This window comes from Herpailurus yagouaroundi, unplaced genomic scaffold, assembly GCF_014898765.1.
Source record: "Herpailurus yagouaroundi ecotype Mexico unplaced genomic scaffold, PumYag 29, whole genome shotgun sequence".
Taxonomy (NCBI): Eukaryota; Metazoa; Chordata; class Mammalia; order Carnivora; family Felidae; genus Herpailurus; species Herpailurus yagouaroundi.
In genome coordinates, this window is record NW_024412377.1 from 82,548,238 (window position 1) to 82,563,631 (window position 15,394).

At 43.8% G+C, this 15,394-nt stretch overlaps 1 protein-coding gene across 10 annotated transcripts in view; it reads left to right on the forward strand.

The window, feature by feature from the left end:
* Positions 1–5,427: 5,427 nt before the first annotated feature.
* MCTP1 (multiple C2 and transmembrane domain containing 1) overlaps positions 5,428–15,394 on the forward strand; it is a 534,454-nt gene continuing 524,487 nt past the window's right edge. For 3 of the 10 annotated variants that reach the window (XM_040448370.1, XM_040448398.1, XM_040448391.1), the window contains exon 1: positions 5,434–6,174. In XM_040448370.1, coding sequence (XP_040304304.1) covers positions 5,452–6,174 — 723 coding nt within the window. In that variant the 5' untranslated portion in view covers positions 5,434–5,451. Of the gene's footprint in view, positions 6,175–15,394 lie in introns of all 10 variants that reach the window. The other 7 variants (XM_040448430.1, XM_040448439.1, XM_040448381.1 and 4 more) reach the window with 5 other exon arrangements.

The window sequence follows — 15,394 nt, forward strand, 5'->3', positions numbered from 1 at the left end:
CAGTTTATTTGTGTGGTGGAGGGAGCAGTGTTAGGAGAGGAGGCATGTGAGACAGGAAGGAAAGGCAGCTGAGAAAGGGTATGTTATCAACCCAAATGGCACCAAAGGCACCGAAACTGGGGAAAAGATAGAATCCCTGCCTCTGAGTTATCCTACCTGATAGGATAGGATAGGGAGCTCAAAATATCTATACATCATCTCCTTGAATTCATTGGTTAAGAGCTATTCCAGGCACCGGGGGACGGTGTGGCAGAGAGATCAGATGCCCACCCTGAAGTGCTGAGACCTGAGAGATAGGAGTAGGGCCCTAAAAGCTTCTGTGACATCCTTTATGTTCAAAGGGGGCTATTTACATGCCTGTCCAGTAGTATCTGCCTTTGTGTATACCACTGAAAGTAGGACATCAGACCAGGAATGAGTAGATGGATTATATCCTACACTGGAGAATTGTTACAGAACCTTACATAATTTTTAAGCTGAAAGGGACCTTGAAGGGAAACAAATTCTATTTCTTCTTTTGCTAATGAAAACACTTAGGCTCTATGGGCTGCCTGTGGTTACAGAGCACTTAGGTGCAACACCAGGCAAATGCCCACGTCTTTTGACTTTGTGCCATATAGAACTGGCAATGGGAAGTGGGCAGGGAAGGCTTTTCTCTCTCCAAATCTCCAGTTAACCCCTTCTCTTCTTTTATAAGGACAATTGATGTAAAAAAAAAATTATGTTAAAGGCAGCTTCAGTACCCCCCTCATCCATTCAAGCCACATGACACTCTTCCAACATAGAAATTCCAGAGCATCTCTTGGCCTAGGACCCTAGAATTTTTTACCACTCTGGTTTGGAAGAAAATAGGAAGCGACTTAGGTTAAACAAAGGTAACAGAAATAGCTTCTCTGAAGGTACTTCAACATTAAACTGCATTTGAGAACTGTCCAGAAAACTTTCAGGGAAGAAAAAGGCAAAAACTAGTTGACACCTGAACAGGGGTTTGGTCCATTGAGCTGACTGGATAGTCAGAAGGCATCTCAATAGGTGGAACTGTGATGACTGGGTTCTTGGTTTTCAAAGGTTTAAAATGCTTCTCTCCACACCGGCAGGGTTTTTCCATGTAAGTTGGAACAAGTCAGTCTCATAGCTTTTCTTGTTTTTGATTACAAAGTGATGATAACGTCTCTCTCGTAGACAGGCTTTACTCATCAAAAATGCTGCCTGCATTGGCTTTCAATTGGGTCCTTGTGTGGTGGGTCAGGCCAATAGATATTATTATCCCCATTTTAGAGACTGATAGAAGACATGAGGGCATGAAGGCATCTGGCCCAATGCTGGGAGCTGGGACAGCAGCCAGGGCTCCACTGACAAGAGGGCTACTTAAGTGCCATTTAGTTGGCCTTTAACTCAATTAATCCCCAAAATGTTGTTTTTATGCTTGCATTTATGTCCTTGATCTCATCAAGTGGAAGTTGTGGTTCTGTCCAAGAGAGTCTTGTTGCTCACCCAAGCCAAGGACATGGATCAGTGCATCTTTTGAGGCCTTGTTCAATTATTTGATTCTCTTTATTTATGCATACATTTTGAAATTAAAGAAGGGATGTGGCTTTGGAATCACTAGACCTGGAATCTGCTAACTACTCAGTGACTGACCTTGCGCAATCCTATCACATGCTTCAGACTTGGTTCCTTGGTCTACAAAATGGGGTTGCTGTGAGAATTACATATAGTAAATGATGAAAACTGTTAAGCATAATGCTGGGGTACTCCATGTCTAGACCATGGCTAGTCCTGTTGCTTCTGTCCTCCAAACTTCTTGTATCTAGAATTTAATTACTCTCATCACTTCTCAGGTAAAGCTCAAAGCCACCCTTGTCCCTCCAGTACTATCTGGAGCTCTGTACTCTCTGTACTATCAGACAGCTCTGATCTAAACTCTGTTTCTACCCATTCCCTTCCTCTACTTTACTGTCCACAAAATGAAATGACCACAATGAATCTTTTAAAATGCAAACTGGATTATAAAGAAACTCTACTCAAAGACTCCTAGAGGCTTCCCACCCACCCAAATCCAAAGTCCTCGCTGTTGCCCACAGAATCGTACACTATCTGGCCCTTAGCCGTCCCAGCAATTCTTCCCCTCTCATTAACCTCTTGCTTTCTCTGTTCTAGCTATTTTGTTTTCTTTGCCATATCTCAGGCTGAGCAAATTTCGTCCTCTGCCTCTTCATATTTAATGTTCCCTCTTCCTGGAAAAATTTTCCTTCAGATTCAGTACTTGGTTCACTCCCTCCCCTCCTTTCGGTTTGTGGTGAAATATTACCTTATCCATCACCTTCCCAACCTCCTGTATATCAATGTGTGATGCATCTATTAATTTCATATTAATTCAAGCAACAGATGCTCTATCAATGTTTAAGATGGGTAGTAAACTATAATAAAAAGAACAGCTAACATTTGTTGAACTTATGCTATGTGCGATGAATTTGGTTTTCCCTGGTGGGTGGCCATCTATCTTCCTGGTATATTCTGTCGCCTGCAATAGATCTTAGCTCAGATGGTGCCTCCAGCAAGAAATCTTCCTTGATCAGTCAGGCCAGAAGTGATTCTTCACTCCTCCGTATTCCCTCAGTGATCAATTTGTACCATTTGCTTTCCCCTTGTGTTGTAGTTTTTGTATCTTCTCTTAAATACAAAAACTCATTGGACATATCTAGTGCAACTTTATATAATGCAAAATTTGTAGGACCACCTTTCATTTTATAATCCACTCTAGATAATTAGGAAAAGTTACATATGTGAGTTACATAGACATATTCAAGCTGTATAAATGAATCCACATTGACAGATAAGTGTTATGTGGGATGGATCATAGAGCCCAGAACCCAAAATCTGAGAGTATTTTCAGGGAAAATTAGATAGAGGAGAAAAATGAAAATATTAAACTATAAAAGTCAATTAGATGCATCATTAAAAGACTATGTAAGGTTGAATTGTGTGGAGTTATCTCCATAGGTCCACAATGCCATGTCATCATATAAATATGACAAGTTGGCATATTTATAAAGAGTTTTGGTAAGAAGTGGTGGTCATTTCTTCTTAATTCTCTCCAATGATTTTGTACTTCTTACTTTCTGTATGCTTTTGTTCACCACGTCCTAGAAAAATTAGTAACAAAATAATGTCCCCGTGTTATAGAGAAGACTTCTGTATACTGCAGTTCTTTTTGGACTATTGTGGTAGCTCTATACTGAGGTAATATTTTGTGGTTGTGGCACTTTCAGCGTCACTATCATGTGTGGAAAAGCCTCAGGCACTGAGCTAAGTCCTTTTCCACTTAATTCCTAAAACTCCCTATGGGGCTCTTGTTTAAAAACTCTCTAATGGCTCCCCATTTCACTTACAGGAACCTCAGACTCTTCCTGTGGCTATGGGACCCATCCACCAGGATCCTGTCCGTTTCTTCACTCCATCTCTCACCAATTCTGCTCACTTTGCTCCTTTCTATATGCACTGGTCTCCACCTTCCTTGAACTTGCCTAGCCAAGCTGCTTCCTGCCTGGGGACCTTGCAACTGCTGTTCCTTCTGCCTGGAAGGCTGTAGTCAGATCTTTCAGTGGCTATCTCTCTGTCCTCAGTAAGTCTCAATTCAAATTTTAGTTTCTCAATAGACTTTTAGTTTAAAAAAAAAAAACAAATAAGCCCCATAACCCTTTGTAGGGGGTAGTCAGCTTCAGGAATAAAAAATACAAAATACCCAGTTGAACCTGAATTTCAGATAAACAACTAAAGGTATTTTAGCAAGTCTTGTACAATATTTGGGACATATCTATACTCAAAAATTGCCTGCAATTTAACTTTAACTGGATGTCCTACAGTTTATTTGGTAACCCTTCCTCCTTAGCCACCCTGTTATGGTAACCTGTTTTATTTTCTCCGTGGGACTTTTCACTATTAGAAATTCTGTTCACTGTTTGACTCTCCTACTGGAAGATGGGCTCCATGAGGTCGGGGCCTTGTCTGCCTTGTTCGCGGCTTCATCCCCAGAACCTACTGCATTGCTTGGAACAGAGTAGGTGCTCGGTAAATGTGTTAAGTACTTGTTATAAAGGGGAAAAAAAATAAAGAAGAAGACTAAAAAGCTTAGAGGGGTTGGTAAGACCTTGAGGGCATATTGCTAGCTAGAGGAGACTGGAATCAGCACAGTGCCAAAGCTCAGAGAACTCTTCCATGTTTTCCACGTTTAGTGGTGCAAAGGACAATGGAGGAGGGAAGGGACAAGGTGTCACCTGCGTTTCAAGAGGCTCACTTAACAGAATCAGAAGACCCTTGGATCAGTAGATTCAGACTGACTCATTCAGACTGAATGAGCTAAACAAAACCTTTTCCATTTGCCTTGCACGAAAGCAAGATTCTCTGGGTTTGGAATAGTGTCAGAGGCAGTGGGCATCCTCTCATTTCGTCCGTCAACAACTCCCTGCAACTTTAGGGCTGGCTAATTTATGGTCAGACTCCGGAAACCTCTAGACCCGAACCACAAAAGGAACTACCGGTGTACACGCAAATAGAGAGCAAGGGGGATGGAAGGGATGAAGTCAAGACAGAAGAAATCAAACTCTTGTTGGATGCAGGTCACAATACGGGGCGGAAAGCAGCGGTCTTCAAGCCCAGAATTCGGTCAGGTTCACTCTCGATAAGGGCGTTCTGTGCCCCACCCGACCCACCTAGGGCGCATAATCTTTTCTCCAGCTCACTTCATTGGACCCAGACACTAGTCGGCGGGCGCGTCCAGCCGCCGGCCCAAAGAGAGCTGCGCGGGGGAGCTGTGGCCAGATTCTGGGGAGCAACCTGGCGCCAGTCCCTACTCAGCTCCACCCGGCTCTCGCCTGCCCACCCAAGAACTGGAGGATGGTCCGGGGTGCTCCTGTGCGGCTGCTGGTCGCAGTTGTCTTCAGCCCGATCCGCCCTGCTGTGCGAGTCGCGCGCGCGCCCAGTTGGGAAGCAGCCGCCCCCGCCGCTGACAGGTGCTGCCCTGAGGGCTCAGGGTGCGGTCCCTGGCGCAGCTGGACGCGCGCTCTCGGGTGCGTGTAGCTTTCCCAGCCCAAAGCCGGCGAGGAGAGGAAGCCAGGGCGCGGCCTTGGGGAGTCCAGGGGACTGGAGCTGCGCAGCTCTGAGCCAGAAACTTTGCAGGCTCGGCGGCCGGGATTCGGTGACAGCGCCAGCCCACACCGGCAGGTGCGGGAGGAAGAGGCGGCGCCGGAGTCTGGCGGCCGAAGAACCTTGGCGGCGGCCGCGTCTTTCCCCCGAGCTGTCCTGAAGCCGCCGGGCACTCCCGGCTTCTGCTGCTGCGCCCGCCGCCGCCGCCGCCACCGCGGGGCTCCGGGAGGAGGTGCAGCCGGAGAGGGCGGAGGAGAAGAAGGAGGAGGAGGAGGAGGAGTGGAAAGGAGGAGCAGGGGGTGGAGGATGGAGCCCCGGGCAGCCGCGGCGGGCTCGCCGGAGCCTGCGGCGGCGTCCTCCTCCTTCCAGGCCCGGCTCTGGAAGAACCTGCAGCTGGGGGTGGGCAAGAGCAAGGGCGGCGGGGGCGGGCGCGCAGGGGTCCCAGAGCGCCGCACTGCGGACACCCCATCGCCCTCCCCGCCACCCCCGGGGGGCAGGCGGGACGCACTGGCCGGCGTGGGTGGCGCGGGCAGCAGGTGGAGCGGCTTCAAGAAACGGAAGCAAGTGCTGGACCGCGTCTTCTCCTCCTCCCAGCCCAACCTGTGCTGCTCCTCGCCGGAGCCTCTTGAGCCCGGCGGCGCCGGCAGAACCGAGCAGGGGTCCACCTTGCGCCGCCGGATCCGTGAGCATTTGCTCCCAGCGGGAAGGGGACCGGCGACAACCGCCGCGGGAGCAGCGGGAGTGACGCCTCCTGGCGGACGGTCCCCGGACTCAGCTCCCTCTTCATCCTCCGCCTCATCCTCCCTGTCCTCCTCGCCCCAGCCTCCCGCGAGGGGAGACCGCGCCCGAGATGAGGGGGCACGGCGTCGGGGCCCCGAGGCGCACTTGTGCCATCAGAAGAGTTCCTCCCTGCCCGGCACCGCCTGCCTGGAGCAGCTGCTGGAACCGCCGCCGCCTCCCGCAGAACCAGCTGAGAGCCCAGTGCAGCCGCGGACCCCGGAGAAGGGCGAGGAGCTCGGCAGCAACCAGGTGAGTGAAGGTTGCGCGCGGCCCGAGACAGGTGCGCCTGGCCACGCCTCCGGCTTGGGGCAGTAGCTACCCCTGGTGTTGCAGCGGCGGGGGGGGGGGGGGGGGGGTACTACCAAGTAAATCCACAGGGAAAAGGAAACATTCCCGCTCCCGCTTTGTAAAGATACAGCTCTGACTTGCACCCTGACATTACTTTTGGAAGAAATAACACCTCCTGCCAGAAGCCGGGTAGCTTTATGAATCGCTATGAAAGTGGAAGTATTAATAGTAGCCAAATAGGAGAGGAATAAAGTTAGACGTAAAGTGGGTACTTTTTGGAGGTCTAAGGGCTGTCTAGCGAAGTCTCACCTTCTCTAAAGAAAAACAAATCCAGCAATTAAAAAAAAAAAAAATTACAACCCTGTATGGCGGTAAGGAGGGGCCAGCACTTGAAACAATAAGGACTTGCAGGAAGGAATAGCAATAAGGAGAGGTGAATTATTGGCAAACGTAAGTCTGTGCGTATTTTTGCACTCGCTTCTTAAAAGTACTCGCTGCCAAGAGATCGCTGCCCAACAAGTGGACAGAGTGAGCGCCTCATCCGAGTCACTCAAATAGATTCCTGTGGCCTTTTCTAACTTTCAATATTCACCTGCGTTGCGTTTTAAGTATGTTGCCTCTTTGGTTAGGCAAGAGTTAAGGGTGGTCCGACCAGAGTCAAGTAAAAATGAACGTAGGATCCATAAGGCATTTCCCCAGCAGCTGCTTTCATTGCCTTGGTTTTGTAGAGGAGATGCGCACCTTTGGTAAATACTTAGAAATTGTGTTAATGTTAGCAAATATTTTGAAAGTTACAGTCCATCAGTGACGTAAAGGACTCTTTTCTTTCAATACATCATAGTTTATTTAATTCTCATTATTTCGAACCTGATTGTTAGGTTAGTTAATCTTTAAAGGTTAATCTTTAATTAGCTGCAAGTTTGAACTACAAAAAAAACATAACGACATGTTTTGAACGGTAAGATGTGGGAATACATGGGATATCAGTTGAAAGTTTTTATGGTTCATTAGCTAATTAGTGTAATTTCAGAAAACCAGAATACAGGTGGGTAACCTCATGTTATTGATGTTGTAGAAAACATCTCACGTTCTAGAAAAAGGTTGTAGTCATTCTCAGAAGGTAACATTGACAGTCTCACTAACTCTACTTTTCCTTTTATCTTGAAAGATAATTGAATAGAACTCCTGGTTTTGGTTCCTAAAATAAAATGTGGTTTTAAAAGAATGTGTTAAATTCAGTGTAGATGAATATTATATATATTGAAAGAATTTACTTTTGAATGTGTACATATCCGAACATATAAGAATTTTAGAGTTGGGGTACTGTTTGCATTTGTTTTTATTGACTTCTATGATCAAGAATAATCAAACAACAAACAATCGAGTTATTTTGAAGGTAGATACATTACTGCAAATGTTAACTTACTAAATTACTTTGCAGTTCACTGAACCAAGATTTTCAAAGCAAAAGCAGAGAATTCTGAATTAATCTTTGTTAGTTTTTACCAAAAAATTTTCTGAAGCTATCAATCTTTTAGAAAACTGCTATGTAAACATGAATTTTGTATACAAAAGACCTAAGCCCATTTTGGAGAATGTACTAAACTAACATTATTGTATGTACCTTTACCATATGTATGTACCTTTACATACATATTGTATGTACAACATTATTGTGTGTAACTTTACCATATGCTGGGCACTTATAGCCTTCCATGATTTAATGCTCTCAGCAGTCCTGCATGACCGAAGTTCTTGTTGCCATTTTATGGAATAGGAAACCAGTGCTCAGATAAATTTAACAACCTTTCCAGAGTCACATGGTCAATAAATGACAGAGGTGTTGTACTGAAATTGTCCAGAATTTTTTACATTACTACAGCTACCTTTGACAACTTTTAGAGCTTGTCGTGTTTCTGGGATGACTTCAGTCCTCTGATTAGTGCTTGCAAGTTTACATACATTCTGGATTTTCTTTCCCCTCCATAGAATCAGTTCTATGATGTATTCGCTGTATCAATTTTTTTCTGTGATACATTATTGTATAACTATTATATCACATTTACAAGTGACATTATTAATCATACCATCTATGATTCTAAAGCTTTTTTGTTACAAGGAATCAGCATTTCAGTGAAGATGTAAAATGAATAACAAAGCTAAAATATCTTTCACAGAATGTGTGAAAGATGGGTTGTAGGCAGAACAGTAGCCCCTAGGGTCCTGTTTGATGTCACACACAGTCCCAGGGAGAGGCACCATTGTTGGTTCCCTGCATGTGCTGCTCGTGGAGTCTGTTCCTTGAGAAGTGGACAGTTTTCCGCTTGGAGTCACAAATGTGGCTTTCAGCTCACCAGTGCAGACGCAGGATTCCTCGGTCCTCTCATGGCCCCTCTGCCCAATAATTCCTCAAGCCTGGCTGGCTCACCCTGTGATGAGGAAGAGGAAGAAATCGAATTGGAAGCTGAAACTAGAAGAGGACTCTTGAAAGTGTCCAGGAGTAGGCTATGCTGTGCGGTGCCCTTCTGAGCTTCCTGCATCTCTCAGAGGGATTGCCTTGCCCCCCCCCCCCCCCCCCGCCCCCAGCCCCTGGCCTCAGAAGATACTTGGGTTGAGGGAGGGATATGTACCATATGCAGATTCCTGTTCTATTCACAGGCCCAGAGAGGCACACAGGAAGGAAAAGACAATAAAAGCATTACATACATCTTCAGATTGACTAAATAAAAAGAACTTTCTTTTAAAGAAGAAAGAAAATTCATTGCAAAAATCATGCAAGTGTCTCGATTTTCCTCTTGTTCTCTGCTTGATCCTGGCATCAACCATGTTCTCCAACACACTTCCTACCTCTCTGCTTCTCCCTCCAACTCAGCATGAGGCCACAGCAACATATGTGCATAAGCTCTGACTCTAGGGGGGATGTTAAAAAAAAAAAAAAAAGCAAAAGCGGGGAGGGGAGGAGAAAGAAAGAAGGAAAGAAAAAAGAAAAAGAAAAAAATCAGTTTGGACTGCTGGGGGAGAGAGGTTTGGAAGTCACTGATGTACAATGTTTAAAACTGAGCATACCGTGCTACCCGCCCCACCCCCCCTCGCCATGCCCCAGCCTGCCCTCTTTCTGCTGTGTGCTCTTTAGCAAAATATACCTTTGAAAAACACTTTAACAGACTTAATAATGCCTTGTTGTTGGGGCATGGGCATTATTTAAAATGTTCTGCTCTGAGAAAAAGAAAAAAAAAAAAAACATTTCTTCCCACTGACTCTAGTTCACGTGCTGGGCCATATTGTCATACCAGATGCATTTCATTTTCTGCAACACAGTTGGGAAAGATGCTTTCTCAATTTGTGTGCATATCAAAAATATGCCAATTTTATGTATTCTGTCTTGATGAGTTACTAAAATTACATTTTGCTAGAATCAGGAAGCCAGTATTTTAAAATAAAGAGTGAAGAATGAGTATGTCACATTTTTTTAGTGCTTTAACAAAAGCATGAAGTTTATGAATGTTAAACTCTTATTGTTATTCTTTTAAATTCATTTTGTTAAAATTGTTTTCATTGAGAAGTAAAAAATTTTTTTTTGTAAAAAAAGTGGCTAAAGTACTCAGGGTATGATAGGAATGTTTCAAAACATAGTAAGAGGAATATTCATTCATTGGGGTAAAATTCCTAAAATACATCTGTAAGCCCCAACGAAAAGTAGAAAAATATTTTCTAAGATGAGATCTGTACATGAAGTGCATCTTGCTTTGTTTATTATCCGACCTTTTAGAGAAAGCTTGTATTTTCAAAAATGATTTAAAATGTGGTTTGGGTTAATTTTTATTATCTATTTTCCAAGTGTCTTTAATATCACTTCAAAGAACATAAGTTAATCTTGGGGAAGACACAAGTCTAAAAAAAAAATGCAATTCCTAACGTAAATGACTTAAAATCACCAAAAAAAAACTAATATTCTCAAGAACAAGCCCCAAAAGCGATGTTAATGGCTTTTTCAAAATGAGAGAGGCAAGATGAGATCTTGGGACACTTTGGAGCAAGGCATGAAGTTTGATGTGTGATAGCATCCTGGAAATATGCTGTGATCATCACATTATTCCAGAGGAATGGAATGAACAGAGTGACAGGTTTACTATTGTGTATCTGGAAAACTTGAGTACAGCTATGAATCTCGTACAAGTGGTAGTGTTATCAGGTAGATATTTTATGAACTCAGAAAACACTAGCAAGGGCTGTGTAAGTTGTTATTATTGAGCAGATATTAAAGTCTTGCCACTGGCACCAATACAAATAAGTGGGTTGTTGAAGAAAAATTCACAGGGAACTTTGCTGGTCCTTCTCATTTAAGGTGTAAATTCATTTACTTGCCCTGGTGGGGAACATAGCCACAAATGAACCCAGGCAGTACAGGTGACCTCACAATTTCACAGAGTAATGAAAAAATCATATTACTTTTGGCAAGTATGTGTGCATTACCCTGGAAAAGCAAAGTAAATACTTAGAGGGATAAAATAGGGTTAATAGATTCATAAAGGTAACAGGACAAGCACTCCTCCTTTTTTCTCTTGCCCTGACTTTGGAAATAAGGGATGATTTCACAAAATTAAAGATTAATAATATATCTTCTGTAACTCAAAGAAACATGTAGCATGGTTTCTTGGCTCAGGATGATTATCAAAACGTTTGTTAGCTCTAGATTGGTGAAGAGTAAATAGTTTGTCTAGATAACATTGCAAGCATTGACGAAATCTGCATATTCAGAAGTTAGGGTCATGAGTTTTTTGTTTGTTTTTTTTTTTTTGTTAATTCATAGCTATTTGCAGTGTCATAGACATGTTGTAGATAAGCAGAAATTAATTTTTTGAAATGTGAAGCTTTTTTGTTTTGACTTTTTTTTTTTTTTTGCTGGAAATCTTAACTAAAAATGATGTATTTCCTTGCCTGACTAAGCCAAGAGTCCTAAATAAAATCTCTTAGTAATTGAGGGCTATTGTTTCAATACTGGCTTTTTTGTTTGTTTAATGTGGATGAAGTAGTAAATACTGTTCTAGAGCTTGCTTTAGACACACTTGTTTGTTTCCATAAAATTACTATATAAAGCATATCTATTTAGGACAAGTTCATCTTTCTATAAGGTTAATTATTGACAGGTGTGAGGCACACTTCCTCATGTCATTTTTTTCAGTTGCCAAATATTCGCTACTATTTTTATTTGTGAATTTTGATTTGTTGGAAGCATTGACAACATGCATTTTTTTCCCGTGTGATTAACTTTATGTGCCATTTTGCTTTCTTTGTCATCATCAAACTTTTCTTCTTACACTGCTTTTTATAAATGAGATGTGCAAAGTGATTCCTATCCCTCAATAATTGAAGATTTTATGCAAATAGTTTCCTCCTCCAATGTATACCAGTTTCTTATATTAAAATTTTATTTTTCGGCAGAATATCAGGCCATGATTTTCCTCATGTCTCCAAATACTTGTATTTAACATTAATCTGAATGCAAGTGATGCAAAAAAAAAAACCTATATTTTCAATGTAATGAGGTTTGAAAGTCCTGCATACTTGCCTTTGAAAGTCTTGCCTTCTTGAGAGAACAATTTTCCTGTGAAGTCTCTTGGGATAGTTTATACCAGCCTTATTTCCCATCCTTTTGGGTCCTAGTGAATCTGGAAAAATTACAACACATGATAGACAAATGGATCTCTGGATGTGTTAGGGCCAATACATGCTCTTAATTCCACAGGTTTTATTCAGTGCGGCCCTGTCAGTATTAGCAACTGACCCTATTTTGCTTAAGCCTGAGCTACCTTTACCAGCATGCTAGAGTAGAATTTGGCAAGCCTTGGTACAATTGACCTATCTAATCAGCATTGTAGAGGGAAGATTTCAAGTGCTTGCTGAGTGAATGAAGGGATGAATGGATGGCACAGAGCTATTCAGAAGAAATTCCCTGGAAAAGTTCCAAAATCACTTATAGTTATGTAATGATGTTCCTGCCTTCTTGTTTCCAAGTCCTTTTAAGCCTGACAGATGTATTTGACTTTCCCTCTTCCCCTGGCTTTTCTCAACCCCTACTTTAATAATTCTTATTCATGTCTGTGGGTGTGAAAGGAGGACACGATACCTACTTAAATGGCTGCCATGTTGTATTTGCATGGAGGATGGAGGAGTGATTCTTACTTCTGAGGTCTCTGGCTCAGGGATGCATCTCTTGGTGCCAGTCTCTGACTTGGGGTACCCCCCTTTGCATCCAGGTCTCCTTGTCTGGCCTCTCATGTTGCTTCCTCCATCTGGATTTCCAATACCTGCTGACATAGTCTCACTCACTTATGATCTCTAAGTCTTGAACTTTGCTTGGATTTTAGCTCAAGATACTTTCCTGCCTGCTTCACTGCCACTTCTCTTCAAACTCATCCCCTTGAACTAGATTAAAATCCCAGTCTTGACCAAGAATCCTGTCCTTAGTGGCCTGGCCCATTCTGTTGGTTCTTGAATGCCAAGTGGGTAAACTCGGGTTCAGACATTTGGTCAGTTGCTTTTCATAGTGACCACACGTCTAATGCTGAACCTACTAATAAAACACTAAAGCCTTCCTCCAGAAAATCTTCATTGCCAGTTAATTACATTTGATGATAAATGGCATCTCTTCCCTTGGAGCACTAGACTATAGCTGAACTTTTTGGGGAGCACTCTTCAATGTCTCTATGATCCTACTTCCTTCCATCCTATTTTTGAAGTCCTCACAATGCTTACTCTCTAACGTCATCACCCTTTGCCTCATTCCTGCCTGGTTTCTTTTTTTCCCTTAAAATTCTCTCCCCCTCTCTCTGCTTGCAAGGTGATTTTTTTTTCTGATGGATTATTAAGCATCTGGAGCTGTGCTGTCTCAGAAGCAGCCACTAGTCACATGTGGCTCTTGAATGCTAGAAATGTGGCTAGTTTGAATTGAGGTGCACTATAAGTGTAAGATGCACCCTGGATTGTGAAGCCTTAGCACAGAGAAAAGAGGTAAAATATCTCCTTACTAATTTTTTACGGTGCTTGTACACCAAAATAATATTTTGGATATGTTGAATTAAATAGAATATATTATTGAAGTTAACTATACCACTTCCTTTCTATTTTTTTAAAAGTATGACTATCAGAATATTTAAAATTATGTATGTTGCTCACATTTTCATTTCTGTTAGACAGCACTGATCTACAGCAGGGATTCAAACTTCACTGCCTACAGGGGCCATCAGAGGAAAGAAAATGAGCATAGAGGGTTTGATGGGGTCCATGGTGAACCAGGGAGCCCTTTACCCCATTGAAGGGCAACTGCTTTTCAGTGTCAACTGATTATTATCATACGGTGATAGAAGCAGTGTTGCCAAAGTTTCTGGATTTTTTAAAATGTTTATTTTTGAGAGAGAGAAAGAGGAGAGAGAGAGAGAGAGAGCGAGAGAGCGAGAGAGCGAGCAGGGGACGGGCGGAGAGACAGGGAGACAGAGAATCCCAAGCAGGCCCCAGATTGTCAGCACAGAGCTAGACTTGGGGCTTGATGCCACCAAGGGTAAAGTCATATCCTGAGTCGGATGCTTAACCAGCTGAGCCACACAGGCACCCCTGGATTCTTTAATACAAGCCAAATGTCTGGGAGCACCTGGGTGGCTCGGTCGGCTAAGCGCCAGACTTCGGTTCAGGTCATGATTTCCCGGTTCCTGAGTTCCAGCCCCATGTCGGGCTCTGTGCTGACAGCTAAGAGCCTGGAGCCTGCTTCAGATTCTGTGTCTCCTCTCTTTCTGCCCCTCCCCAGCTTGTGCTCTGTCTCTCTCTCTCTCTGTCTCAAAGATAAAAATTTTTTTTTTAATCTGGATTTTCATGTGAAATCTCCAGATTCTTGAATTTTTGGAAAATTTTTTGAAAAAACATTTTTTTTTAACTACAGGCCAAATAAAATATATTTCTGGGTTGCATTTAGCTATCAGTTTGAACTGCCAGCTCAGACAGCTCATGTCAGATTTCTCCTCTCTTCTCCCAGTGCCATGCATAGGTTACCTGGGACATAGTATGGGTCAATACATTTTACAAAATAATGGAATCAGGCATGGTGGAATTGAAGCAGAACTTAGTCGGCTGAGGGGTGTGTGGAAAGGAGCTGGGGATGGGGCAAGAAGCCAAGCAGTTTGACTCCGTAGGGGATAAAAGCAGTAGCAGGAGAACAAGAACAGTGTTGGGATGGGGTCTCCTGAAGATTTTTGGTTTTTTAATCGGTATCACCTGAGCGGCTGATGAGTAGGAAGGAGCCTGCGGAGAGGGAGAGGCCGAAGATTAAGAACAGAGGGATAAATGAAGGGGTGAGGTGCCTCAGGGGATGGGTCAGCATGGGCCCCAGAGCTGAGGGGAAGTGGTAGCCTCAGCCAGGAGAAGGGTTCTTCTTCTTCCAGTGCAAATGGAAGGAGACCCTGTGGGCATGGGTGCAGGTCAGCAGGAGGTTTGGTGTCCGCAGTTCAAGAGTGTTCCCCCCCCCCCCCCCGACCTCTTCTGCCTTGTTTTGGAGTGTGGTTAGGATTTGGACACAAGGAGATAGGGGAAAGAATGCTGCCGCAGGCACAGAGTGAGGGAGTGTGCTGTGTGTTCAAAACACAGAGTCAGTAGTGCGACCAAGGCCTAAGTTTCCACAAGGAGGGTGCTGGGAAGTAAAAGTGAAAAGGAAGGTGTGGCCAGACTGTTGGGACTGAGGAGTGCCTCTGGGAAGCAGCAGTCCTGGGGACCCTGGAGGTGTGTGAGCAGGGGGTAGGGTCAAGTGAGAATCAGAAGTGAGTAGTTAGAGGCAGAGGCCACAAGAGTCCCAGTGGGAGCCTGAAGCTGGGCTGTGACCTGACCTTAGGGATGAAAAGACAGAAATACTTGAAACACCAGCTATTTGGCTGAAACTTCAAGGAAAGGGAGAGTGGAAGGGAATCAATCACAGGATGTTTTCCCCTTTACTTATGTCTTTGGTTTTTCCTGGTTCTGTTAAAAAATGCTTTTAATAGGGTGCCTGGGTGGCTCAATTGGTTAAGTGTCCCACTTGAATTCAGCTCAGGCATGAACACATGGTTCCCTGGGACTGAGTCCTGCATCAGGCTGTGCTGAGACTGTGGAGCCTGCTTAGGATTCTCTCTCTCTGCTGCTGCTATTCCTCCTCCCCCCC